The sequence below is a fragment of the Pan paniscus genome, chromosome 1 (assembly GCF_029289425.2).
Source record: "Pan paniscus chromosome 1, NHGRI_mPanPan1-v2.0_pri, whole genome shotgun sequence".
Classification (NCBI taxonomy): domain Eukaryota; kingdom Metazoa; phylum Chordata; class Mammalia; order Primates; family Hominidae; genus Pan; species Pan paniscus.
In genome coordinates this window covers 95,750,165-95,776,779 of record NC_073249.2, presented here as the reverse complement: position 1 = coordinate 95,776,779, position 26,615 = coordinate 95,750,165, and the positions used below count along the sequence as shown (strand labels likewise).

The 26,615-nt window shown below is 40.9% G+C and overlaps 1 protein-coding gene across 13 annotated transcripts in view; it reads right to left on the bottom strand.

Annotated features, from left to right (window-relative positions):
- NUP210L (nucleoporin 210 like) overlaps positions 1-26,615 on the bottom strand; it is a 161,088-nt gene that overhangs the window by 62,700 nt on the left and 71,773 nt on the right. For all 13 annotated transcript variants that reach the window (XM_034936276.4, XM_034936263.3, XM_055113455.2 and 10 more), the window contains 7 exons: positions 14,461-14,653; positions 5,795-5,883; positions 5,141-5,245; positions 4,739-4,840; positions 2,762-2,890; positions 2,285-2,412; positions 1,018-1,150 (listed from right to left, as the gene is read on the bottom strand). In XM_034936276.4, coding sequence (XP_034792167.1) covers positions 1,018-1,150; positions 2,285-2,412; positions 2,762-2,890; positions 4,739-4,840; positions 5,141-5,245; positions 5,795-5,883; positions 14,461-14,653 — 879 coding nt within the window. The remainder of the gene's footprint in view (positions 1-1,017; positions 1,151-2,284; positions 2,413-2,761; positions 2,891-4,738; positions 4,841-5,140; positions 5,246-5,794; positions 5,884-14,460; positions 14,654-26,615) is intronic.

Here is a 26,615-nt window from a genome sequence, read left to right as displayed (position 1 = left end):
AAGTAGGAATACTTAAATAAGTTATATATCTACTCACTAGAGTAAAAGTGATCATTAAAATTATGTTTACAGTTAACTTTCTTTTTTTTGAACACATATAAAAGTAGAACAGCTGGGCTGGCGCAGTGTCTCACACCTGTAATCCCAGCTACTCAGGAGGCTGAGGCAGGAGAATCGCTTGAACCCAGAAGGCAGAGGTTGCACTGAGCCAAGATCGCGCCATTGCACTCCAGCCTGGGCAACAGAGCAAGACTCTGTCTCAAACGAACAAAAAAACAATGGTTGCCTCTAAGTAGTGAAATTACAGGTGATTTTCATTTAACACCTTTAAAATTTGTGCTTTCCAAATTTTCTTTTCTTTTCTTTTTTTAAGAGACAGGGTATCATTCTGTCACCCAGACTGAAGTGCAGTGGCACGATCATGGCTTATTTCAGCCTGGAACTCCTCCTGGGCTCAAGTGACACTCCTGTTTCAGTCTCCCAAGTAGCTGGGACCACAGGCATGCACCACTACACATGTTTTTCCAAATTTTCTATAAGAACTGTTTTATACAGAGAGACAAAACCCAAAAATACTGCATGTTGTGCAAGAGTTAGACACTATCCTTTTTTTCAGTCAAATGATTTTTTTTCTTGAGACAGGGTCTCTCTCTGTCACTCAGGCTGGAGTGCAATGGCACAATCACAGCTCACTGCAGCCTCAACCTCCAGGGCTCAAGTGATCCTCCTACTTTAGCCTCCTGAGTAGCTGGAACTACAGGCACACCATGTCTGGCTAATTTATTTTATTTTATTTTTATTTTTGTAGAGACAGAGTCTCACTATGTTGCCCAGGGTGGTTTCATACTCCTGGGTTTAAGTGATGTTCCCACCTCAGCCTCCCAAAGTGCTCACATGGTGGTGTGAGCCACTATGCCCAGCCAGTCAAATGATTTTTAACTTGTATAAACTAACAGAAAAAGACAAATGATGTTAAGCAAGAAAAAGTACAAATTTTGGATGAGATAATTTCCTTACTTCAATGTGCCGAGGAGTTGATGTGTATTTTCTTCCCATCTTGTCCTTGGCAATAGCCACAAGTGTGGTTTGCCCAATAGTGGTAGCTCGAAGAATATAATTTTCAGAGTATTCGTCCTGTTGCTCCATTGGTCTGCAAAAACCCATGTATTTTCAGGTGAGAAAGATTTTTGTTTTGTTTCAAGACAGGGTCTTACTCTGTCGCCCAGGCTGGAGTGCAGTGGCATGATCTCAGCTACATTGCAGCCTCAACCTCCCAGACTCAATGTATCCTCCCACCTCAGCTTCCTGAGTAACTGAGACTACAGGCACATACCACCACTCCTGGCTAATTCTCTTATTTTTTGTAGAGCCGGGGTCTCACTGTGTTGCCCAGGCTGGTCTTGAATTTTGGATTCAAGCAATCCTCCTGCCACAGCCTCCCATCATGCTGGGATTGCAGCATGAGTCACCACGCTTGGCCAAGATTAGCTTCTGAAAGTGGCCAGTGGTGCATCTTTCCAAGGTGCTTAACATTTTCTGCTCATTTTAACTCTGGTTAGGGGGAATTGCAAGAAAATAAATTTCCAGAGTGAAGACAAATTTCAAGGGAATGGTGGAAGGCTCCTGAGAGGCAAAAATTTGTTCTAAGGCTCCAGAGGAATAAGGGCAATATAAAAATAGACTGGTAAAATTGCAAATACTAAATTGCCTGAAATTCCTGAATTTCTCCTTTCTCAGAGGGGAATACCAGTATGTCTGCCTCTAAATATATTTTTAAAGGGTCCTCTATCCTGAAGCATCCCCAAAAGATATCATCCAAGGAGAGGTTTCAGAAAATGGAAATATTAATGACATGTGACCTTAGCCCCCAAACAAGGCATCTGAGGACCTCGAATGTGTGTGTGTGTGTGTGTGTGTGTGTGTGTGTGTGTGTATTTTAAGAGATGTAGGCCTTGCTATGTTGACCAGGCTGGAGTGCAGTGGCTATTCACAGGCACAATTATATTATAGTGTGCTAGAGCCTCCAACTCCTAGGCTCAAGTGTATCTCCTGCCCTAGCCTCCTGAGTAGCTGGGACTACAGGCATGTACCCTCACGCCAGGCTCAAATGGATATTTTTTAGAGAGCTGAATATGGGAAGAGTGTATGGGCTGAAATGTATTCTAACAGAAAAGGAATGGAGAAAATCTGAAATAAGCTAAGGTAAGGGAAAGCTGACCAGGTCACTAGGAGGGAGAGTCTTATGATATGCATAGTGGGAAGGAAGTATTGAAATGGTACTTACGTCAGGGTGACAATGGCAGAAGCCAACTGCAGTTTGAGTTCCATGTTTCTGAAGTATTTATTTTGGAATGGGCATTTGGAAGAGCCAAGAACCCTCACAGTCACTAACACAGTTTTGTCTATTTCAACCTAGTAGTTAAAAAGAAAAAGATTTTAGCAAAGGTGTCTCATTCACCAATGGCAGTCTAACTCTTAGAGGGCAGTGTACTTTTTTTTTTCTTTCATGCTAAATGATCCTGGTCAGCCTTCAATCAAATAAGCTTAATCTATGTGTATTGTTTTAAGTTGGTTTTTAACAGTCTATTTATCTTCATCTGTTTAATGTTGAAATGTTGTTCTTTAAGGGCAGGTATTTCCATTAACATTACCAGAAGTCCTGGTATACACACACAGTAGCTGAGCAGAGACTATATTAAGGAATGCTGGGGAGTGAGAATAAGGCTTGCTTAATTTCTGAGATAAAACAAACATGTCTCACCTTATCAATCAGATCAAGCTCCAGCTCTTGTATGTCTGACACCCTGAGGTGGGCTGTTGCTGGACCCAAGAAAGCCAAACAAAGATCATAGACCTCCAAGGTAAAAAATCCAGGATGTAATGGAACTAACTGGAAGTAAGAAGATGGTAGCTGGATAAAGAAGCAAACATGCTCCAAGCATAATCAAAGCAACTATTTTCACCCAAAGCAGAATAGAAAACATCTTGCTTTCTTTGAACTGGGAACTCTCAGACGTCACGTAACATTATTCAGGCATAGCATAATATGTACACTTAATGTGATGTTTCCGATTATGGCAAAATCTGTACTTTAACAAATATAGGTTGGGCGCAGTGGCTCACGCCTATAATCCCAGCACTTTGGGAGGCTGAGGCAGGAGGATCACTTGAGCCCAGGAGTTCAAGAACAGCCTGGGGAACAAAGCAAAATCCTGGTCTCTATAAAAACTTTTTTAAAAAATTAGCAAGGCTGGGCGTGGTGGCACATGCCTGTAATCCCAGCACTTTGAGAGGCTGAGGCAAGAGGATTGCTTGAGCCCTGGAGTTTGAGACAAGCCTGGGCAACATGGTGAAACCCTGTCTTTACCCAAAACAAAACAAAAATTAGCTGGGCACGGTGGTCCGTGCCTGTAGTCCCAGTTACTCAGGAGGCTGAGAGAGGATCACTTGAACTTGGGAGGTTGAGGATGCAGGGAGTTGAGATTGTGCCACTGCACTTCAGCCTGGGAAACAGAGTGAGACCTTGTCTCAAAAAAAAAAAAAAAAAATTAGCTGGGCATGGTGGCACACACCTATAATCCCAGCTACTCAGAAGGCTGAGGTGGATCACTTGAATCTAAGAGTTCAAGGCTACAGTGAGCTATGATCATGCCACGCACTCCAGCCTGAGCAACAGAGTGAGACCCTATTTCTACTGAACAAAACGAAACAAAAACAAATAGTAAAGAGCAGAATTTATGTTGATTGAATTCAAGCAGAATCCAACATACGTATTCAGCTTCTCAATTATAAATAGGGAAAGGATGTCATGAAGAAAAATCGCGTGCATTTATGCCACAATCACTAGTAGGGGGAGAAAGCATTAGGCCAACTAACACTGTTTTTTCTTTCTTTGTGCTACAGTTCCTGCACAATAGCATGTTTTTTTCACATCATTTGTACCTTAGTCTTCCCTTTTTAAAACATACATTATGACTAGGGTAAGTTAAATTACTTTAAGCTGTTAGAAAGGAACTATATACATATATTAATAGATGGTATTATTTTTATTACTATAAATCAACTAAAAACAAATCCTTTGGCATACTGACTATGGAGTTAGGTTAATGTTTTGAGTTGTCATGTCCTGGCTGAAAACATCATATATTCATGTTATAAAGTCAACAGTGGCCTGGCGCAGTGGCTCACACCTGCAATCCTAGCACTTTGGGCAGATCACTTGAGGTCAAGAGTTCAAGACCAGCCTGGCCAACATGGTAAAACCCTATCTCTACTAAAAATACAAAAATTAGCCAGACATGGTGGTGGGCTCCTGTAATCCCAGCTACTCAGGAGGCTGAGGCAGAAGAATTGTTTGAACCTGGGAGGTGGAGGTTGCAGTGAGCCGAGATCGCACCACTGCACTCCAGCCCAGGCAACAGAGCGAGACTCTATCTCAATAAATAAAGTCAATAGTATATTTAAATATTTAAGTATCTACACAGATGTGTGCTTTGAAACTTATAAAAATGAAACTTATTTTAACGGAAATCTTCTAACTGAGATCTCTTATACTGTCTCTGTTCAACCAGAAGCAAAAAAAGCACTCCCTTTTGGTTGAAGAATCTATATAGGTTAAAGAAAGAAAGGAAAATGTTACTTCTGTAACAAGTTTTAGACACAAAATGGAATTTTTCCAATCTCCTCAGAATGAGCTTTGGCCTGAGACCATCAATCTGGGACTGTCTCTAGAGCTCACCTCAACAGAGCTTTCTGCTTCCATGTAAGTGATGGTGACAACACCCTGCTCACTGCTGTTGACTAAAAAATAACCAGATCCTTCCACAAGGCTAAATGTTTCCTATGGAAAAATCAGACAAACAATATTCTGTTTGCTTCAGTTTATAAATAGCTCAAAGGAAATAATTTCTACCTACCTAAGAAAGAATATGGGATAAAAAGATTAAAGTGAATAGACAAAAGACAAAATACAATTATTAAAGTACAATTTTTAAGGACAGTGCAACTATTATATATGTGTTTTACATATATGTATCAATTATTTTCAACACATAAGTAAGTTTTTTAATTGTTATGCTATTAATTTTAATAACTTCCCCTCCAATATGATTCCATTTAACTAGACTCATACAGCTTCTACCTTTACATCAGGGTGGTTATAGATGGTGGCATTCTCAGGCACTACAGTTACATCATCTACCAGGAGCAGTTCCACATCTACAGATCTGGGCAAGTTGGAAATTTCCTAGAAATATAATAAGAACCACAAAAGTGAATATAAACATCTAATTCTTGGCCGCCCACGGTGGCTTACGCTTGTAATCCCAGCACTTTGGGAGGGTAAGGCAGGCAGATCACCTGAGGCCAGGAGTTTGAGACCAGCTTGGCTAACATGGTGAAACCCCATCTCCACTAAAAATACAAAAATTAGCCAGGCATGGTGGTGGGTGTCTGTAATCCCAGCTAGTTGGGAGGATGAGGCAGGAGAATCGCTTGAACCCGGGAGGCAGAGGTTTCAGTGAGCCAAGATCATGTCACTGCACTCCATCCTGGGTGACAGAGCGAGACTTCATCTCAAATAATAATAATAATAATTAATAATAATAATAATAATAAAGTCAATGTCCAATTCTTCAGCTCTATGGAAGAAGTTTCCAGGACTCTCTCAAGGGCCAAAATAACAGAATTACAGAGGTATATAGTCTCAGCTTTATGTAAGTTGTACAACTTTTAAAGAAGAGCTTTACATTCCAATTATTTAATTTATATTTCTTATATTATAATCTCCACTCACGTTTGGGCTTTTCTTCTCTGAATAGCCCACAAAATTGACTCCAATCAGTACAGTCCCTTTTATCTGATGTACTTTAAGGATCTGATGACCTGGAAACATGCAGAAAAATACCCTGTGAGAAACAATAACATGTAGAATACGCAAGTGTTTCTAGAAAACCACATTCTGCCAGTTTTTCCAAATGGTGCTTTATTGCAGGGGAGGAAAAACTCTCAATGGGGAAATACATAAGAAAAAACTGTTTTTTGTTTTTGTTTTTGTTTTGAGATGGAGTGTCGCTGTGTTGCCCAGGCTGAAGTGCAGTGATGTGATCTCGGCTTACCACAACCTCCCGGGTTCAAGCAATTCTCCTGCCTCAGCCTCCCAAGTAGCTGGGACTGCAGGCGCGTGCCACCATGCCTGGCTAATTTTTGTATTTTTAGTAGAGATGGGGTTTCACTATGTTGGCCAGGCTGGTCTCGAATTCCTGACCTCGTGATCTGCCCGCCTCGGCCTCCCAAAGTGCTGGGATTACAGACACGAGCCACCACGCCCGGCCTGAAAACTGGGTTTTTGTGCTGACCATGCCAATATGTACCCGTATGACCCTGAGCAAACACTTTATCTCTTAGTTCCTTTATTAAATGAGGGACTGGGCCAGGCGAAATCTAAAATTCTTTCTAGCTTTGATGGTCTATGAGTCCAAAAATAGGCTGACAAGTGTAATTTTTTGTCCAATTTACAAATGGAAGTGAGAAAGGGATAGTCCTTTGGGATCTTTCATCTTTCATTCTCCTAAATTGTCCTCTACATTTACATGTCATGTAAGTCACTTAGCAAAGTGTTTAAATGGCTAACTGTTCTTAATTAGATCAATCCAAACTCCTTAAACTTGTATTTGAAGGCTTCCATATTCTGACTCTGCTTTAATCATTCATTTTTCTTTCTCCTTCTTTTCTTTCCTCTTTCACTCTCACTCTTCACCTTTCTCTCTCTTTTCTTTTTCCTTTTTTTTGTGTGTGTGTGTGTGTGTGTGTGTGTGTGTGAGTGACAGGGTCTCACTCTTCACCCAGGCTGAAGTGCAGTGGTGCAATCACAATTTACTGCAACCTCTACCTACCCGGCTCAAGCAGTCCTCCCACCTCAGCCTCCCAAGTAGCTGGGACCACAGGTGCACGTCAACATGCCTGGCTAATGTTTTGTAGAGACGGGGTCTTGCTATGTTAACCAGGCTGGTCTTGAACTCCCGAGCTCAAGTGATCCTCCTGCCTCAGCCTCCTAAAGTGCTGGGATTACAGGTGTGAGCTACTGCACATGGCCTTTTTTTCTTTTTTTAATTTAACAAACATGAATCTGCCACTTCACTTAGGTCAGTTTTAATTTTGTCCTCAATATATAATCATGCCTAAATCTGTGAGGCAGTTTCTTGTGATGCCACATTCATTCAACAAATATTTATTGAGGGCCTACTACATGCCAGGTGCTATGTTAGGTAATTAGAATACAGAAATTAAGAAGAAAACACAATCCTTGCCTTCGAAGAAACCCATAGTTTAGTGAGGGGAGACTGAGTAGTAAACCAATCAATGCAATACAGTGTGATAAGTGCTATTATAGAAGTATGTACAGAGCACATATAGTATATAAGAGCACAAAGAAGGAATATTTATTTTAGACTGGGAATATAGAGGGACAGAAAACTCCTAGGTTCCCTAGAGGAAGATTTCAGCCCAGTGAAGATGCGAGAAAAGCATGTTTTAAGAAAATAGAACATATGCAATATATGCAAAGGAAAGAAGAATGACAAGCTTTGTCATAGTTAGGGATCTAAAGTTGTTGAGGGTGAGAAAAATATAGGATATGTGTGGATAGTAATAAGAGGTGAAACCAAAGAAGTAAACAGGGTCAGTCTGTTAAGCTACAACATACAAATTTTACCCTGAAAGAATGGGGAATCTCTGAAGACAATATGGTGACAGTATAGTCAGCGGTCAGGACTACAGGCTTTGATGTCAGGGAGTTTGCTGCTTCATCTATTTACCTTTGTAATCTTAGGTCCTAAAACTGAGCCAATTATAGTAAGAACTAAATAAATGTTTGATAAATCAATAAATTCACAAAATGGGGATAATAATACCAATCTCTCATGGTGGTTAGAAGATTATGTGAAAAAGTCTATAAAGTAGTTAGTGCAGTGCCTGGCATGTCATGAGAGCTCAGTAAATAGCAACCAAAAAAAGATTTTAAGAGAGATATTCAGACTTGTATTGTGAAGAAGAATCATCTTCCAGTGTAGAAGAAAGGGGTACAAAAGCTAACTTTTAGATTTCCGGGATGAGCATTTGGGTAGATGTAGAACCATTCAATGGAATAGGGAGCACTAAAGTACATATATTATATATATGTATGATATGGTATATTATACATAATATGTATATATTATATATAAATTATATAACATGTCTACATATTTTATATGCATAAATATATTAAATAATATTTTATTATTTTTTAATAGAGGTGGGGGGGGTCTCACTATGTTGCCCAAGCTGGTCTTGCACTCTTGGGCTTAAGTGATTCTCTTGCCTCAGTTTCCCAAAGTGCTGGGATTACAGGCATGAGCCAATGCACCTGGCCTAAACAGTTATATTAATGGTCCACAGTGAATCATGCCTGCTGGTATCCATGCCTTTGTATAGTCCCACCCACCTTGACTCTGGTTTTTGTCAGGTGACTTACATTAGTGAATGGGACATCAGCGAATGGGACATCAGCAAATATGACACAAGCAGAAGCTTAATAAGCACTTGGGCATGAGGGCTTGTTGCCTTTTTAGAACCTCATCTATGCCTCGTGCCTCTCTGACTTAGTCTCACTCGCCTTCTTAAGCTCATTCTTGCTATTTCCTCTTCCTGTCACCACTCCAGGTCTCAGCATAAATGTCACTTTCTCAGGGTAGCCTTCCCTGTTCAAGACGAGGTTAGGTCTCCCTGAAGCTCTCAAGTCTTCCTGTATTTGCACTTAACACAGTTGTAATGTTTAAAGTCTGGTTTCTCCAGCTATAGTCTGCCTTAGACTATAAGTATATGAGGGAAAAGCCATGTCAATCTCATTCATCATCTCCAGTGCCTAGCAGAGGACCTTACATGTAGCCTTTCAATAAATATTTATTAACAAATAAATAATATTAGGAAAATAGTAGGCAGTCAATACATTTTAAAATTGAGTCAGGCACTGGGCGTGGTGGCTCATGCCTGTAATCCCAGCACTTTGGAAGGCCGAGGCAGGCAGATCACTTGAGGTCAAGAGTTCGAGACCAGCCTGGCCAACATAGTGAAACCCTGTCTCTACTAAAAATACAAAAAATTAGCCAGGTGAGGTGGTGCAGGCCTGTAAGCCCAGCTACTCGGGAGGCTGAGGCAGGAGAATCGCTTGAAACCGGGAGGTAGAGGTTGCAATGAGCCGAGATTGCGCCACTGCATTCCAGCCTGGGAGACAGAGCGAGATTCCATCTCAGTAAATAAACAAATAAAATAAAATAAAATAAAATAAAATCAGGCACAATGGCTCATGCCTGTAATCCCAGCACTTTGAGAGGCTGAGGTGGGAGGATCACTTCAGGCCAGGAGTTTGAGACCAGCTTGGGCAACATAGTGAGAACCTGTCTCTACAAAAAATTTAAAAATTAGCTGCTCTTGGTGGCATGCACCTACAGTCCTAGCTACTAGGGCGGCTGAGGCAGGAGGATCACTTCAGTCCAAGAGTTTGAGGTTATAGTAAGCTATGATCTGCTCTACTGCTCTCCAGCCTGGGAGACAGAATAATATCCTGTCTCTAAAGAAAAAGAAATATATTTTAAAAATAATTTAATTTTATGTTCTTGTAAGAAATGTTGGCCCCTCAGCCCTAGCTTTGTAAACAAGGAAAACTACCTTCACATTTTCTAAAAAATACAAGAGTCAAAGATAAAAGGTGATACGTGATAAAATCTAAAATAAAACTCTTGCCCATAAGAAAATATTTAGGGCTGGGTGTGGCAGCTCATGCCTGTAATCCTAGCACTTTGGGAGGCCAAGGCAGGTGGATTGCCTGAGCTCAGGAGCTCGAGACCATCTTGGGCAACATGGTGAAACTCGGTCTCTACTAAAATACAAAAAATTAGCTGGGCATGGTGGCACATGCCTATAGTCCCAGCTACTCAGGAGACTGAGGCACAAGAATTGCTTGAATCCCGAAGGCAGAGGTTGCAGTAAGCCGAGATAGCACCATTGCACCCCAGCCTGGGCAACACAGTGAGACTCTGTCTCAAAAAAAAAAAAAAAAAAAAAGAAAGAAAGAAAGAAAATAAGTGTAGAAACACTCAGATATACGATTAAAAAACTCACTCAAAATCGCACAACTACATGATGGAAACTGAACAACCTGCTCCTGAATGACTACCGGGTAAACAACGAAATGAAGGCAGAAATAAAGATGTTCTTTGAAATCAATGAGAACAAAGACACAACATACCAGAATCTCTGGGACACATTTAAAGTAGTGGGTAGAGGGAAATTTATAGCACTAAATACCCACAAGAGAAAGCAGGAAAGGTCTAAAATTGACACCCTAACATCACAATTGAAAGAACTAAAGAAGCAAGAGCAAACAAACTCAAAAGCTAGCAGAAGGCAAGAAATAACTAAGATCAGAGCAGAACTGAAGGAGATAGAGACACAAAAAACCCTTCAAGAAATCAATGAATCGCTGGGCGCGGTGGCTCACGCCTGTAATCCCAGCACTTTGGAGGCCGAGGCGGGCGGATCACCAAGTCAGGAGATTGAGAACACCCTGGCTAACACGGTGAAACCCTGTCTCTACTAAAAATACAAAAAATTAGCCGGGTGAGGTGGCGGGCGCCTGTAGTCCCAGCTACTCAGGAGGCTGAGGCAGGAGAATGGTATGAACCCGGGAGGCGAAGCTTGCAGTGAGCTGAGATAGTGCCCCTGCACTCCGGCTTGGGCGAAAGAGCGAGACTCCGTCTCAAACAAACAAACAAACAAAAAATCAATGAATCCAGGAGCTGGTTTTTTTGAAAAGATCAACAAAATTGATAGACTGCTAGAAAAACTAATAAAGAAGAAAAGAGAGAGGAATCAAATAGACGCAATAAAAAATGATAAAGGGGATATCACCACCAATCCCACAGAAATACAAACTACCATCAGAGAATACTATAAACACCTCTACGCAAATAAACTAGAAAATCTAGAAGAAATGGATAAATTTCTGGACACATACACCCTCCCAAGACTAAACCAGGAAGAAGCTGAATCACTGAATAGACCAATAACAGGCTCTGAAATTGAGGCAATAATTAATAGTCTACCAACCAAAAAAAGTCCAGGACCAGACGGATTCACAGCTGAATTCTAGCAGAGGTACAAGAGGAGCTGGTACTATTTCTTCTGAAACTTTTTTCCAGTCAATAGAAAAAGAGGGAACCCTCCCTAACTCATTTTATGGGGCCAGCATCATCCTGATACCAAAGCCTGGCAGAGACACAACAAAAAAAGAGAATTTTAGACCAATATCCCTGATGGACATTGATGAGAAAATCCTCAATAAAATACTGGCAAACCGAATCCAGCAGCACATCAAAAAGCTTATCCACCAAGATCAAGTTGGCTTCATCCCTGGGATGCAAGGCTGGTTCAACATACGCAAATCAATAAACATAATCCATCACATAAACAGAACCAAAGACAAAAACCACATGATTATCTCAATAGTTGCAGAAAAGGCCTTCGACAAAATTCAACAGTACTTCATGCTAAAAACTCTTATTAAACTAGGTATTGATGGGATGTATCTCAAAATAATAAGAGCTATTTGTGACAAACCCACAGCCAATATCATACTGAAATGCACAAAAACTGGAAGTATTCCCTTTGAAAACTGGCACAAGACAGGGATGCCCTCTCTCACCACTCCTATTCAACATAGTGTTGGAAGTTCTGGCCAGGACAATCAGGCAAGAGAAAGAAATAAAGGGTATTCAATTAGGAAAAGAGGAAGTCAAATTGTCACTGTTTGCAGATGACATGATTGTATATTTAGAAAACCCCATCATCTCAGCCCCAAGTCTCCTTAAGCTGATAAGCAACTTCAGCAAAGTCTCAGGATATAAAATCAATGTGCAAAAATCACAAGCATTCTTGTACACCAATAACAGACAAACAGAGAGCCAAATCATGAGTGAACTCCCATTCACAATTGCTACAAAGACAATAAAATACCTAGGAATCCAACTTACAAGGGATGTGAAGGACCTCTTCAAGGAGGACTACAAACCACTGCTTAACGAAATAAAAGAGGACACAAACAAATGGAAGAACATTCCATGCTCATGGATAGGAAGAATCAATATCATGAAAATGGCCATAGTGCCCAAGGTAATTTATAGATTCAATGCCATCCCCATCAAGCTACCAATGACTTTTTTCACAGAATTGGAAAAGTTCATATAGAACCAAAAAAGAGCCCACATTGCCAAGACAATCCTAAGCAAAAAGAAGAAAGCTGGAGGCATCACACTACCTGACTTCCAACTATATTACAAGGCTACAGTAACCAAAACAGCATGGTACTGGTACCAAAACAGAGATATAGACCAATGGAACAGACCAGAGACCTCAGAAATAACACCACACATCTACAACCATCTGATCTTTGACAAACCTGACAAAAACAAGAAATGGGGAAAAGATTCCCTATTTAATAAATGGTGCTGGGAAAACTGGCTAGCCATATGTAGAAAGCTGAAACTGGGTGGGGTGCAGTGGCTCATGCCTGTAATCCCAGCACTTTGGGAGGCCGAGGAGGGTAGATCATGAGGTCAGGAGATCGAGACCATCCTGGCTAACATGGTGAAACCTCGTCTCTACTAAAAATACAAAAATTAGCTGGGTGTGGTGGTGGGCACCTGTAGTCCCAGCTACTCGGGAGGCTGAGGCAGGAGAATGGCGTGAACCCAGGAGGTGGAGCTTGCAGTGAGCCAAGATCATGCCACTGCACTCCAGCCTGGGTGACAGAGCAAGACTCCATCTCATGGATGAAATTGGAAATCATCATTCTCAGTAAACTATCGCAAGAACAAAAAACCAAACACCACATATTCTCACTCATAGGTGGGAATTGAACAATGAGAACACATGGACACATGAAGGGGAACATCACACTCTGGGGACTGTTGTGGGGTGGGGGAAGGGGGGAGGGATAGCATTAGGAGATATACCTAATGCCAAATGACGAGTTAATGGGTGCAGCGCACCAGCATGGCACATGTATACATATGTAACTAACCTGCACATTGTGCACATGTACCCTAAAACTTAAAGTATAATAATAATAAAATAAAATAAAAAAGAAAGAAAGCTGAAACTGAATCCCTTCCTTAGGCCTTATACAAAAATTAATTTAAGATGGATTAAAGACTTACATGTTAGACCTAAAACCATAAAAACCCTAGAAGAAAACCTAGGCAATACCATTCAGGACATAGGCATGGGCAAGGACTTCATGACTAAAACACCAAAAGCAATGGCAACAAAAGCCAAAATAGACAAATGGGATCTAATTAAACTAAAGAGCTTTTGCACAGCCAAAGAAACTACCATCAGAGTGAACAGGCAACCTACAGAATGGGAGAGAATTTTTGCAATTTACCCATCTGACAAAAGGCTAATATCCAGAATCCACAAAGAACTTAAACAAATTTACAAGAAAAAAATCAAACAACCCCATCAAAAAGTGGGCAAAGGATATGGACAGACACTTTTCAAAAGAAGACATTTATGCAGCCAACAGACACATGAAAAAATGCTCATCATCACTGGTCATCAGAGAAATGCAAATCAAAGCCACAATGAGATACCATCTCATACCAGTTAGAATGGCAATCACTAAAAAGTCAGGAAACAACAGATGCTGGAGAGGATGTGGAGAAATAGGAACACTTTTACACTGTTGGTGGGACTGTAAACTAGTTCAACCATTGTGGAAGACAGTGTGGCGATTCCTCAAGGATCTAGAACTGGAAATACCATTTGACCCAGCCATCCCATTACTGGGTATATACCCAAAGGATTATAAATCATGCTACTATAAAGACACATGCACACGTATGTTTATTGCAGCACTATTCACAATAGCAAAGACCTGGAACCAACCAAAATGTCCATCAATGATAGACTGGATTAAGAAAATGTGGCACATATACACCATGGAATACTATGGAGCCATAAAAAAGGATGAGTTCGTGTCCTTTGTAGGGACATGGATGAAGCTTGAAACCATCATTCTGAGCAAACTATCGCAAGGACAGAAAACCAAACACCGCACGTTCTCTCTCAGAGGTGGGAATTGAACAATGAGAACACTTGGACACAGGGCAGGGAACATCACACACCAGGGCCTATCATGGGGTGCGGGGATGGGGGAGAGATAGCATCAGGAGAAATACCTAATGTAAATGACAAATTAATGGGTGCAGCAAACCAACATGGCACATGTATACATATGTAACAAACCTGCACGTTGTGCACATGTACCCTAGAACTTAAAGCAAAAAACAAAACAAAACAAAACAAACAAACAAACAAAAAAACACTCAGGTATATGAAAAGACTTGTATATTTTCACAATACCATGTAACCGGGTCTGCCCACTGCCATCATCTTTTGCTACCATTTCCACTGATTTATAATCTTCGAAATGGGCTAGTGTTTCATTGGAGGATTTCCATTCTAGCATTAGTGAACTGAAATTATCAAACTTTCTCCTATGTTGATCAAACACTGCTAGTTCCAGGACTGTGTCCCTCAGTCTTGATACAGGAATCTGCATTAAAATAAAAAGTAATAAAACAACAATTTAAAAATCAATAGCCTAAGGGGTAGTAAGATATCTCTAAAGCTAGGAATCGAGTTTTCTCTCAATATTTTTACCTTAAAAATTTGCAAACTTGTAGCTATTGAAAGAACAATATAATAAATACCTATATACATACACTTCACCTGGATTCACCAGTTCTTAATATTTAGTTACATTGCCTTTTCTCTCTCTCCCTCTCCTTCCTCACCTTCCATATATGGCTGTTATTTTGTTTTGTTGATGTAGGCATCATTGCACTTCACCCCTAACTATTTCAGCATGTATCCTAAGAATACGAGAACATTCTGCTATGTAAGAAACAGGATATCACACACAATAATATTAACACTAATTCAATGTCAGCAAATGTATAGTCAATATTTCCATTCCCCAAAATGTCGCCCCAAAATATTTTTATATGTTTTTTAGTTTAGATCTAGAAGTTAATCAAGGTGTATGTATGCATTGTATTTGATTGTTTAACTTTTTGGTATATTTTAATCTAGAAAAGGCACATTTGCCCTTTTTTGTTATTGTTTTTCATGATATTGAATTTTTTGTAAAGTCCAGGCCAGTTTTTTTTTTTTTTTTTTTTTTTTTTTTTTTGAGACAGGGTATCTCTCAGTTGCATGGGCTGGAGCATAGCAGTGTGACCATGGCTCATTACAGCCTCAACCTTCCAGGCTCAAGCCATCCTCCCAATTCAGTTGCCTGAGTAGCTAGGACTACAGGTGCGTGCCACCATACCTGGATAATTTTTTTTTAATTTTTATTAATTTTAATTTTTAAATTTTTTTATTTCCGTAAGTTTTTGGGGAACAAGTGGTATTTGGTTACAAGAGTAAGTTCTTTAGTGATGATTTGTGAGATTCTGGTGCACTCATCACCCAAGAAGTATACAGTGGACCCAACTTGTAGTCTTTTATCTCTTACCCCCCTCCACCTTTCCCCCTGAGTCCCAAAAGTCTATTGTGCCATTCTTTTGCCTTTGCATCCTCATAGTTTAGTTCCTACTTATGAGTAAGAGCACACGATGTTTGGTTTTCCATTCCTGAGCTACTTCACTTAGAATAATAGTGTCCAATCCCATCCAGGTTGCTGCAAATACCATCAATTCATTCCTTTTTTTTTTTTTTTTTTTTTTTTTTGAGATAGAGTCTTGCTCTGTCACCCAGGCTGGAGTGCAGTGGCACAATTTCGGCTCACTGCAACCTCCGCCTCCTGGGTTCAAGCGATTCTCCTGCCTCAGCCTTCCAAGTAGGTGGGATTACAGGTACGTGCCACTATGCCCGGCTAATTTTTTTGTATTTTTAGTAGAGACGGGATTTCACCATGTTAGCCAGGATGGTCTCAATCTCCTGACCTCGTGATCTGCCCACCTCAGCCTCCCAAAGTGCTGAGATTACAGGCATGAGCCACCACGCCCGGCCCTAATTCATTCCTTTATATGGCTGAGTAGTATTCCATACGTGTGTGTGTGTGTGTGTGTGTGTGTATCACAGTTTCTTTATCCACTCGTTAATTGATGGGCATCTCAGTTGGTTCCACATTTTTGCAATTGCAAAGTGTGCTGCTATAAACATGTGTGCAAGTATCTTTTTCATATAATGACTTCTTTTCCTCTGGGTAGCTACCCAGTAGTGGGATTGCTGGATCAAATGGTAGCTTTACTTTTAGGTCTTTAAGGAATCTCCACACTGTTTTCCATAGTGGCTGTACTAGTTTACATTTTCACCAGCAGCATAGAAGTGTTCCCTGTTCACCATATTTACACCAACATCTATTATTTTTTGTATTTTTTTATTTTAATTATGGCCATTCCTTTTTTTTTTTTTTTTTTTTTTGAGACAGAGTCTCGCTCTGTTGCCCAGGCTAGAGTGCAGTGGTGAGATCTCGGCTCACTGCAAGCTCCACCTCCCGGGTTCATGCCATTCTCCTGCTTCAGCCTCCCGAGTAGCTGGGACTACGGGCGCCTGCCACCACGACCGGCTAATTTTTTGTAGTTTTAGTAGAGACGGGGTTTCACCGTGTTAGCCAGGATGGTCTTGATCTCCTGACCTCATGATCCGCCCGCCTTGACCTCCCAAAGTGTTGGGATTACAGGCGTGAGCCACCGCACCTGGCAATTATGGCCATTCTTGCAAACAAAAGCATAATGTGGGGAAATGACACCCTATTTAACGAATGGTACTGGGATAACTGGCAAGCCACATGTAGGAGAATGAAACTGGGTCCTCATCCCTCACCTTATACAAAAATCAATTCGAGATGGATCAAGGACTAAAATCTAAGACTTGAAACTATAAAAATTCTAGAAGATAACATTGGAAAAACCCTTCTAGACTTTGGCTTAGGCAAGGATTTCATGACCGAGAACCCAAAAGCAAATGCAATTAAAACAAAGATAAATAGCTGGAACTTAATTAAACTAAAGAGCTTTTGCGCAGCAAAAGGAACAGTCAGTAGAGTAAACAGACAACCCACAGAATGGGAGAAAATCTTCATGATCTATACATCTGACAAAGAACTAATATCCGGAATCTACAATGAACTCCAACAAATTAGCAAGGAAAAAACAAACAACCTCATCAAAAAGTGGGCTAAGGACGTGAACAGACAATTCTCAAAAGAAAATATACAAATGGATAACAAACATATGAAAAAATGCTCAGCATCACTAATGATCAGGGAAATGCACATCAAAACCACAATGTGATATCACCTTACTGCTGCAAGAATTTTTTTATTTTTTGTAGAGACGGGGTCTCACTGTGTTGCCAGGGCTGGTCTTGAACTCCTGGGCTCAAACAATCCTCCCACCTCGGCCTCCCAAAGTATGAAACCCACATCCCTACAAAAAATAAAAAAGATTAGTCACATATGATGGTGTGCACCTGTAGTCACAGCTACTTGAGAAACTGAGGTGGAAGGATCGCTTGAGCCCAAGTTCAAGGTTACAATGAGCTATGATTGCACCACTGCCCTCTACCCTAGGTGACAGAGTGAGACCATCTCAAATAAATAAATAAATAAGGGCCAGGCATCGTGGTTTATATCTGTAATCTCAGCACTTTGGGATGCCAAGGCGAGCGGATCACTTGAGGTCAGTAGTTCGAGACCAGCCTGGCTAACATGGCGAAACCCTGTCTCTATTAAAAATACAAAAATTAGCCGGGCATGGTGGTGCATGCCTGTAGTCCCAGCTACTCAGGAGGCTGAGGCACGAGAATCGCTTGAACCTGGGAGGTGGGGGTTGCAGTGAGCCGAGAATGGACCACTGCACTCCAGCCTGGGTGACAGAGTGAGACTCTGTCTCAATAAATAAATAAATAAATAAATAAATAAATAAATAAATTCAATGGTATACTGGAGCAGGCTCATAGGTAAGCTGATTGTTAGCATCTCTTGACAACTCTGAATAGTGATATCATATTGGTAACCTGAAATCGGCCATGATGGGAGTATTAACACCATAGAATTTGGCACATGTTACAAATTGGGTCCCCCTCAGTTTTTTTTTTTTTGTCGTTGTTTTTTGTTTTGGAGAGTCTGTTAAAAATTTACTTGCACATAATATCAGGTTGTACCACTATTAGTGATGCCAAATTTGATTATCTGCTGAAGGTGGTGACTGCCACTGGAGATCTCTCCAGTATAAAGGTATGGTTTCCCCTCTGTGGGTGATAATTTGAAATCTTAAGACTATCCCATTTCCCAACAAGCTTTCACTTACTAGTCTTAATATCCATTGATGATCTTTGCCAGGATCAATTATTACAAGGAGGATTACAAAATCATAAATTTCTAATTCTATGATTCATTTTATATAAGCTGGTATTTTCCTGGAAAAGAGCATCCTTTTTTCTCTTCCATCCCTCCTTCTCTTCCTTCCTCAATTTATTCTTCTTCTCTTTCTCCCTCCTTCTGTCTCTTTCTTCCTTCATTTTTCTCTTATAACCTTGAGCATCACTATGGGATCACGATTTTTTTTTTTTTTTTGAGACGGAGTCTCACTCTGTCACCAAGGATGGAGTGCAGTGGCATGATCTCGGCTCACTGCAACCCCTGCCTCCCCAGTTCAAGTGATTTTCCTGCCTCAGCCTCCCTAGTAGCTGGGACTACAGGCACCCGCCACTACGCCTGGCTAATTTTTTGTGTACTTTTAGTAGAGACGGGGTTTCACTATGTTGGCCAGGCTGGTCTCAAATCCTGACCTTGTGATCCACCTGCTTCGGCCTCCCAAAGTTCTGGGATTACAGGCGTAAGCCACCGCACCCCGCTGGGATAATGAATTTTAAGTTGATATTTCTGTCATTATTTTTTAAAAGATATATTTAAGGGGTACAAGTGCAGATGTCTTACATGCATGTATGACACAATGGTGAAGTCTGGGCTTTTACTGTAGTAAACATTGTACTCAACAGGTAATTTTTCAACCCTCTGCCATTATTTTTTGGATGCTCAAATTATCTACAATTTGGAGAGTAGGGGTCCCTTCAAGCCAGCTGCTTTTTGAGAAGTCACCATTACTCTTTGAGCACTTCTTTGTTTTCTAACGCAAGTTGTTTGAGACTCATTGTTCACTTTCCCTACTGAGCTGGAATCAACTAGTTCTCCAAGAGGCTCTGATTCCTTTAAATGGGGACTAGTATTTAGAAACCCAGATGTTTGTACATCACTATTGGGTTATAGGCCCTTTCAGTGAACAGAGCTTGTAAATAAAATTTGTTTTAAAAAAGTATGAGTTGTACAGCAATTTTAAAACATGTCTCTAAGCTCTCATATATATGTGAGACATACCCACGTATACATATATATACACACACATATACACATTCTTTGACAAGATAACTCAATGACTCAACATCATAAATATTCCACTTACTCCAAGTTAATAAATAAATTTAACATAATCTCAATAAAAATACCAGGAACACAAATAAATATTTGCCAATAATTAGCTGACCATGAAGCTAACTAAGCAGAGACTTTTAGTGGCCACATAGGTCAAAGAGTACAGATGTTACAGAACTAGTTCAGAAAAGACACTAAATAAATGTTCTCAGCAAAAACAAAAAACAAAAGCAGCCACAAAACCAGGGGAGGAGAAGAATCTGATTTCAGAGTTGCTACATTATATTATATAAAATGTTGAGTTTTTAACAAAAGATTATTAGAAATGTAAAGAAATAAGTATGGTCCATACATGAGAATAAAAGCAGTTTCCATAGAAACTGCCTTGAGAATGCCCAGACATTGAGCTTACAAGACAAATACTTCTTTTTTTCTTTTCCTTTTTTGAGATGGAGTCTTACTTCATTGCCCAGGCTGGAATGCAGTGATGCAATCATAGCTCACTGCATCCTCTGCCTCCTGGACTCAAGCAATCCTCCCACCTCAGCCTCCCAAGTAGCTGAGACTACAGGCATGCACCACCATGCATGGCTAATTTTTGTATTTTTGCAGAGGTGGGGTTTTGCCGTGTCACTCAGGCTGGTCTCGAATTCCTGGACTCAAAGGATCCGTCCACCTCAGGCTCCCAGAGTGCTGGAATTACAGGTATGAGCCACCATGCCTGGGCCAGACAAAGACTTCTTTTTTTTTTTTTTTGAAACAGAGTCTCACTCTGTTGCCAGGCTGGAGTGCAGTGGCACGATCTCAGCTCACTGCAACCTCCACCTCCCAGGTTCAAGCGATTCTCCTGCCTCAGCCTCCCTAGTAGCTGGGACTACAGGCGTGTGCCACCACGCCCGGCTAATTTTTGTATTTTTAGTAGAGACAGGGTTTCATCAGATTGGCCAGGATGGTCTTGAACTCCTGACCTCGTGATCCACCCACCTCAGCCTCCCAAAGTGCTGGGATTACAAACATGAGCCACTGTGCCCGGACAGACTTCTAATTAACTTTAATGTCCAAAGAACTAAAGGTATTCATGTTTGAATAACTAAAGGAAAATACAAAAGTGCTATCACATTACACAGAGAATACCAATAAAGAGATAGAAGTTATAACAAAAAAGAACCAAAAAGAAATTCTGAAGTTGAAAAGTACAATAATTGAAATGAAAAATTAACTAGAGGAATTCAACAGCAGATTTGAACAGGCTGAAGAAAGAATTGGAGAACTTGAAGCTAGGTCAACTGAGATTATCCAGTCTGATGAATAAAAAGAAAAAAGAATGAAAAAAAAGAACAAACATCAGAGACCTGTGGGACACCATCATACGTACCAGTATATGCAAAAACGGAGTGCTAGAAGGAGAGGAGATAGAAGAATAGAGGAAGAAAGAATATTTGAAGAAATAATGGCCAAAACTTACCAAATTGATGAAAAACATTAAACATTCAAGAAGCTCAAACAACATCAATCCATCAACATCAAGCAGAATAAATTCAAAAAGATCTACATCTAGACACATCATAATCAATCTGTCCAGAGTCAAAGACAGAATCATAAAAACAGAAAGGGAAGGGATTCACCCCTCATAAGGGATCTTCCATGGGATTAATAGCTGATCTTTCATCAGAAACCATGAGGACCAGAAGGCAGTGAGATGACACATTCAAAGTAAAAGAAAAAGGGCCAGGTGCAGTGGCTCGCGCTTGTAATCCTAGCACTTTGGGGGGCCGAGGCAGGTGGATTGTCTGAGCTCAGGAGTTTGAGACCAGCCTGGGCAGCATGGTGAAACCCCGTCTCTACTAAAAATCCAAAAAATTAGCCAGGCGTGGTGGTGTGGGCCTGTAGTCTCAGCTACTCAGGAGGCTGAGGCACAAGAATTGCTTGAATCCAGGAGGCAGAGGTTGCAATGAGCCGAGATCATTCCAGCCTGGGTGACACAGCGATACTCTGTCTCAAAAAAATAAATAAAAATAAAATAAAATAAAATAAAATAAAAAGACTGCCAGCCAACAATTCTATATTGGGCAGAATAATCCTTCAAAAATGGAGAAATTAAGACATTCTAAGATCCAACAAAAATGGAGAGAATTTATTGCTAGCAGACCTGTCTTACAAGAAATACTAAAGGGAGTCCTTCGGGCTGCAATGAAAGGTCACTAGACAATAGCTTGAATCACCATGAAGAAATAATCTGGAAAAGATAATTACATAGGTAAATATAAAGGACAGTATAAATGTATTTTCGGTTGTAATTATTCTTTTTTTCTATCTGATTTAAAAGAAAAATATATGGCCGGGTGCGGTGGTCCACGCCTATAATCTCAGCAGTTAGGGAGGCTGAGGCGGGTGGATCACCTGAGGTCAGAAGTTTGAGACCAGCCTGACCAATATGGTAAAACCCTGTCTCTACTAAAAATACAAAAATTAGCCAGTCGTGGTGGCATGCATCTGCAGTCCCAGCTACTTGGGAGGCTGAGACAGGAGAATTGCTTGAACCCAGGAGGCGGAGGTTGCAGTGAGCCAAGATCATGCCACTGCACTCTAACCTGGGCAACAGAGTGAGACTCAGTCTCAAAGAAAAAAGAAAAAAATATTTATAAAGTAATAATTATAGGCTGTGTGGTGGCTCAAGCCTGTAATCTCAGCACTTTGGGAGGTCGAGGTGGGCGGATCGCTTGAGCCCAGGAGTTCAAGACCAGCCTGGGCAACACAGCGAGACCTCATCTTTACAAAAAAAAAAAAAAAAAAAATTACAAAAATTAGCTAGGCACAGTGGCGTGCGTGTACCTGTAGTCCCAGCTACTAGGGAGGCTGGGGTGGGAGGATCCTTTGAGCTGGGGAGGTGGAAGTTGCGGTGAACCATGAATCAGCCAGGAAAACAGAGGAAGACCCTATCTCCAAAAAAAAAGGCCAGGTACAGTGGCTCATGCCTGTAATCCCAACACTTTGGAAGGCCGAGGTGGGTGGATCATTTGAGGTCAGGAGTTCAAGACCAGCCTGGCCAACATGGTGAAACCCTGTCTCTACTAAAAATACAAAAATTAGCTGGATGTGGTGGCACACACCTGTAATCCCAGCTACTCAGGAGGCTGAAGCAGGAGAATCACTTGAGCCTGGGAGGCAGAGAATGCAGTGAACTATGATCACATCACTGCACTCCAGCCTGGGCAACGAAGTGAGAATCTGTCTCAAAAAAAAAAAAAAAGAAAACAATATATATATTTACTGGTTTGATGGGCATAGTATATAAAAATGTAATTTATATGACAAAAACAGCACAAACAAGGGACAGGAAATGGGTCTATATCGGAGCAAAGGTTTTACACACTACTGAAATTAAGTTGGTATGATGCCAAACTAGGTTACTAAAGATTAAGATGTTAATTGTAATCCTTAGGGCAATAATTAATAAAATCACTCAAAACAACACAGCTCCCTAAGCCAACACTAAACAAGAAGGCCATGCAGTTCATCATGAAGCCCAGTGATGAAAAGCTGAGTAAGTTTGAGGCCAGCATTGCTCAGGCTTTTCTTATTTATTTATTTTGTAAGGAAAGAACTTTGGAGTACTTCCTTTCTTTCCTTTAAACAAAAATTTTGGCTGAGCATGGTGGCTCACGTCTGTAATCCCAGAACTTTGGGAGGCCAAGGTGGGAGGATTGCTTGAGGCCAGGAGCTCAAAACCAGCCTGGGCAAAAAATAAAAATTAGTCAGGCATGGTGCCTCATGCCTATAGTCCTAGCTACTCAGGAGGCTGAGGTGGGAGGATCACTTGAGCCGAAGAGTTCAAGGCTGCAGTGAGCTATGACTGCACCACTGCACTACAGTCTGGGTGATAGAGTGAAAACCTATCTCAAAAAAAAATTAAATAAAATAATAAAAATTTTACATTAAAATTTTTTTGAGAGGGGTCTTGCTATATTGCCCAGGCTAGGAGCAAACTCCCGGGCTCAAGCAAGCTCCCACCTCACCTTCCAACTAGCTGGGACTACAGGTGTCCGACACCATACCTGGCTTCTCAGGCTCTTCTTTAACCTGGAAATAAACTGGGACCTTAAGGCTCAGCTAAGGGAGTTGAATAGAACAGCAGCCAAAGAAATTGAAGTTGGTGGTAGTCACGAACTATCATAATGTTTGTCCCCATATCTCAACTGAAATCTTTACAGAAAATCTAAGTTCTAGCTAGCATGTGAATGGGAGAAAAAGTTCAATGAGAAGCACATTAGCTTTATTTGTTAGATGAGAATTCTGCCTAAGCCAATTCAAAAAAGCCATACAAAAAAAAAGCAAAAATGTTCCAGGAGGTGCATTCTAATAGCTGTACACAATGAACCATTGATCTTGGTCAAGGTCAAGATCTCTTGGTCAAGGTCAAGATCACTTGGTCTTCCCATGTGAAACTATGGGCAACAGAATATGAGCAGCGGGCTCATAAAGGTTCATCTGGACAAAGCATAGCAGGACAATGTGGAACACAAGGCTGAAACATTTTTGGTATTTATAAGGAAAGCTCACAGGCAAGGATGCTAATTTTAAATTCCTAGAGTTTCAGTTGTAAACAAAAGTGGCTAAGTAAAATATCATTCACATATACACAAAAATATAGTAAAAGAAAAAATAAAGCAGTTAAAATAGTACACTAGAAAATGTCTAACACAGAAGAAGGAAGAGGCGGGGAATGGTGGCTCACACCTGTAATCCCAGCACTTTGGGAGGCCGAGATGGGTGGATTACCTGAGGTCAGGAGTTTGAGACCAGCCTGGCCAACATGGCAAAACCCCATCTCTACTAAAAATACAAAAATGAGCCAGGCATTGTGGCGCATGCCTGTAATCCCAGCTACTCGGGAGGCTGAGGCAGGACAATCGTTTGAACCTGGGAGGCGGAGGTTGCAGTGAACCAAGATCATGCCATTGCACTCCAGCCTGGGCGACAGAGCAAGACTCCATCTCAAAAAAAAAAAAAAGGAAGAAGAAGGAGAAAGAAATGACTGGGCGCAGTGGCTCACACCTGTAATCCCAGCACTTTGGGAGGCCAAGGTGGGCGGGTCACTTGAGGTCAGGAATTCAGGAATTTGAGACCAGCCTGACCAATATGATGAAACCCTGTCTCTACCAAAAATACCAAAAAATTTCCCAAGCACGGTGGTGTGCACCTGTAGTCCCAACTACTTAGGAGGAGATTCTGAGGAGAATCACTTGAACCCAGGAGGCAGAGGTTGCAGGGAGCAGAGATGGCACCACTGCACTCCAGCCTAAGCGACCGAGCGAGACCATCTCAAATAAATAAATAAATAAACAAATAACAACAACAAAAACACCCAGAACTTTGGGAGGCCAAGGCAGGTAAATCAGTCAAAGTCAGGAGTTTGAGACCAGCCTGACCAATATGATGAAACTTCATCTCTACTAAAAATACAAAAATTAGCTGGGCATGGTGGCATGTGCTCTTGGATTCCCAGCTACTCAGGAGGGTGAGACAGGAGAATTGCTTGAACCTGGGAGGTATAAGTTGCAGTGAGTCGAGATAGTGCCACCATACTCCAACCTGGGCAACAGAGCAAGACTGTGCTTCCAAAAAAAAAAAAAAAAAAGAAAAGAAAAAGAAGGAAGAAATGGAAGAAGAGGAACAGAAAAGACATATGACATATAAAAAACAAATAGCAAAATGGCAGACATAATGCCTACCTTATCAGTAATTACATTAAGTGTAAATAAATTTTATGTTCCATGAAAAGTCTGATTAGCATAATGAAAATTTTAAATGGCCCAGCTATATGTTGTCTGCAAGAGACACTCATGGGTCACAAGTATAAGGATGGAAAAAAAAAAAAGATGTATCATGCAAACAGTAGCCAAAAGAGAGCTGAAGTAGTTACACTAACATCAGACAAAATAGACTTTAATACAAAAATTGTTACTAAAGAAAAGGTCATTTTATAATGATAAAATAATAATTTATAATAAAGAGGTTGTCCTCAGTTCCTGGGAGGTAACCCCTAAACCTTTGGAATTTCTTGAGTAATAGGATTGTGTCTGTTATTTATGGTGGCCCCCTTGGATAACATTTGAGTTTATGCTAATGAGATGACTCAGGATGGAGTTGGATAAGGACAGAAAGACCAATCATGTGATTAGAAGGATGAGGTTTTGGGTCAAGTGATAGCAGCCCCACCTCCAGGGAAAAGAGGAGGGCTGGTGATAGAGTTTAATCACGTGGCCAATTATTCAATTAATCATGTTTACATAACCATGTTTACATAATAATATCCCAATAAAACGCTGGAGCTGGGCATGGTGGTTCACACCTACAATCCCAGCACATTGGGAGGCCGAGACAGGAAGACTGCCTGAGCCCAGGAGTTCAAGACCAGCCTGGGCAACCCAGTGAGACCCTGACTCTACAGAAAAATTTTAAAATTAACTGAGTGTAATGGCACAGACCTGTGGTCCCAGCTCCTCTAGAGGCTGAGGTGGGAGGATCACTTAAGCCCAGGAAGTGAGGCTGCAGCAAGCCATAATCACGCCATTGCACTCAGCCTGGGCAACAGAGTGAGACCCTGTCTCAAAAAACAAAAAACATTGGACACCAAAACTCAGTGGGATTTCCTGTTTGGTAAACACATTGATGTGTTCCACCTGTTATGTTTTCACCAGATCCTAATCCCATGGAGAGGGCATGGACGCTGCGTGTCTGGGACTCTCTGAAGATTTTTCTCAAAAGGATACAAAATTATTTGTATCCTTTATAACAAAACTGTGAGTCATTCTGACAAATTACCAAACTTGTTGGTCATAAGAGTGGGTAGCCTGTGAGTCCCCCCATTTGCAACTATCATCTGAAGTGAGGGCAGTCTTGTTGGGAACTGTGCCTTTAAAACCGTGGAGTCTGAGCTAACTGCATATTGGTGTCAGAATTGCATTGTGGTATTGCCAAAGGTCAATCTATTAAAAAGATGTAACAATTGTAAATGCGTATGTACCTAATAACAGAGCCTCAAAATACATGAAGCAAAACCTGACAGAATTGA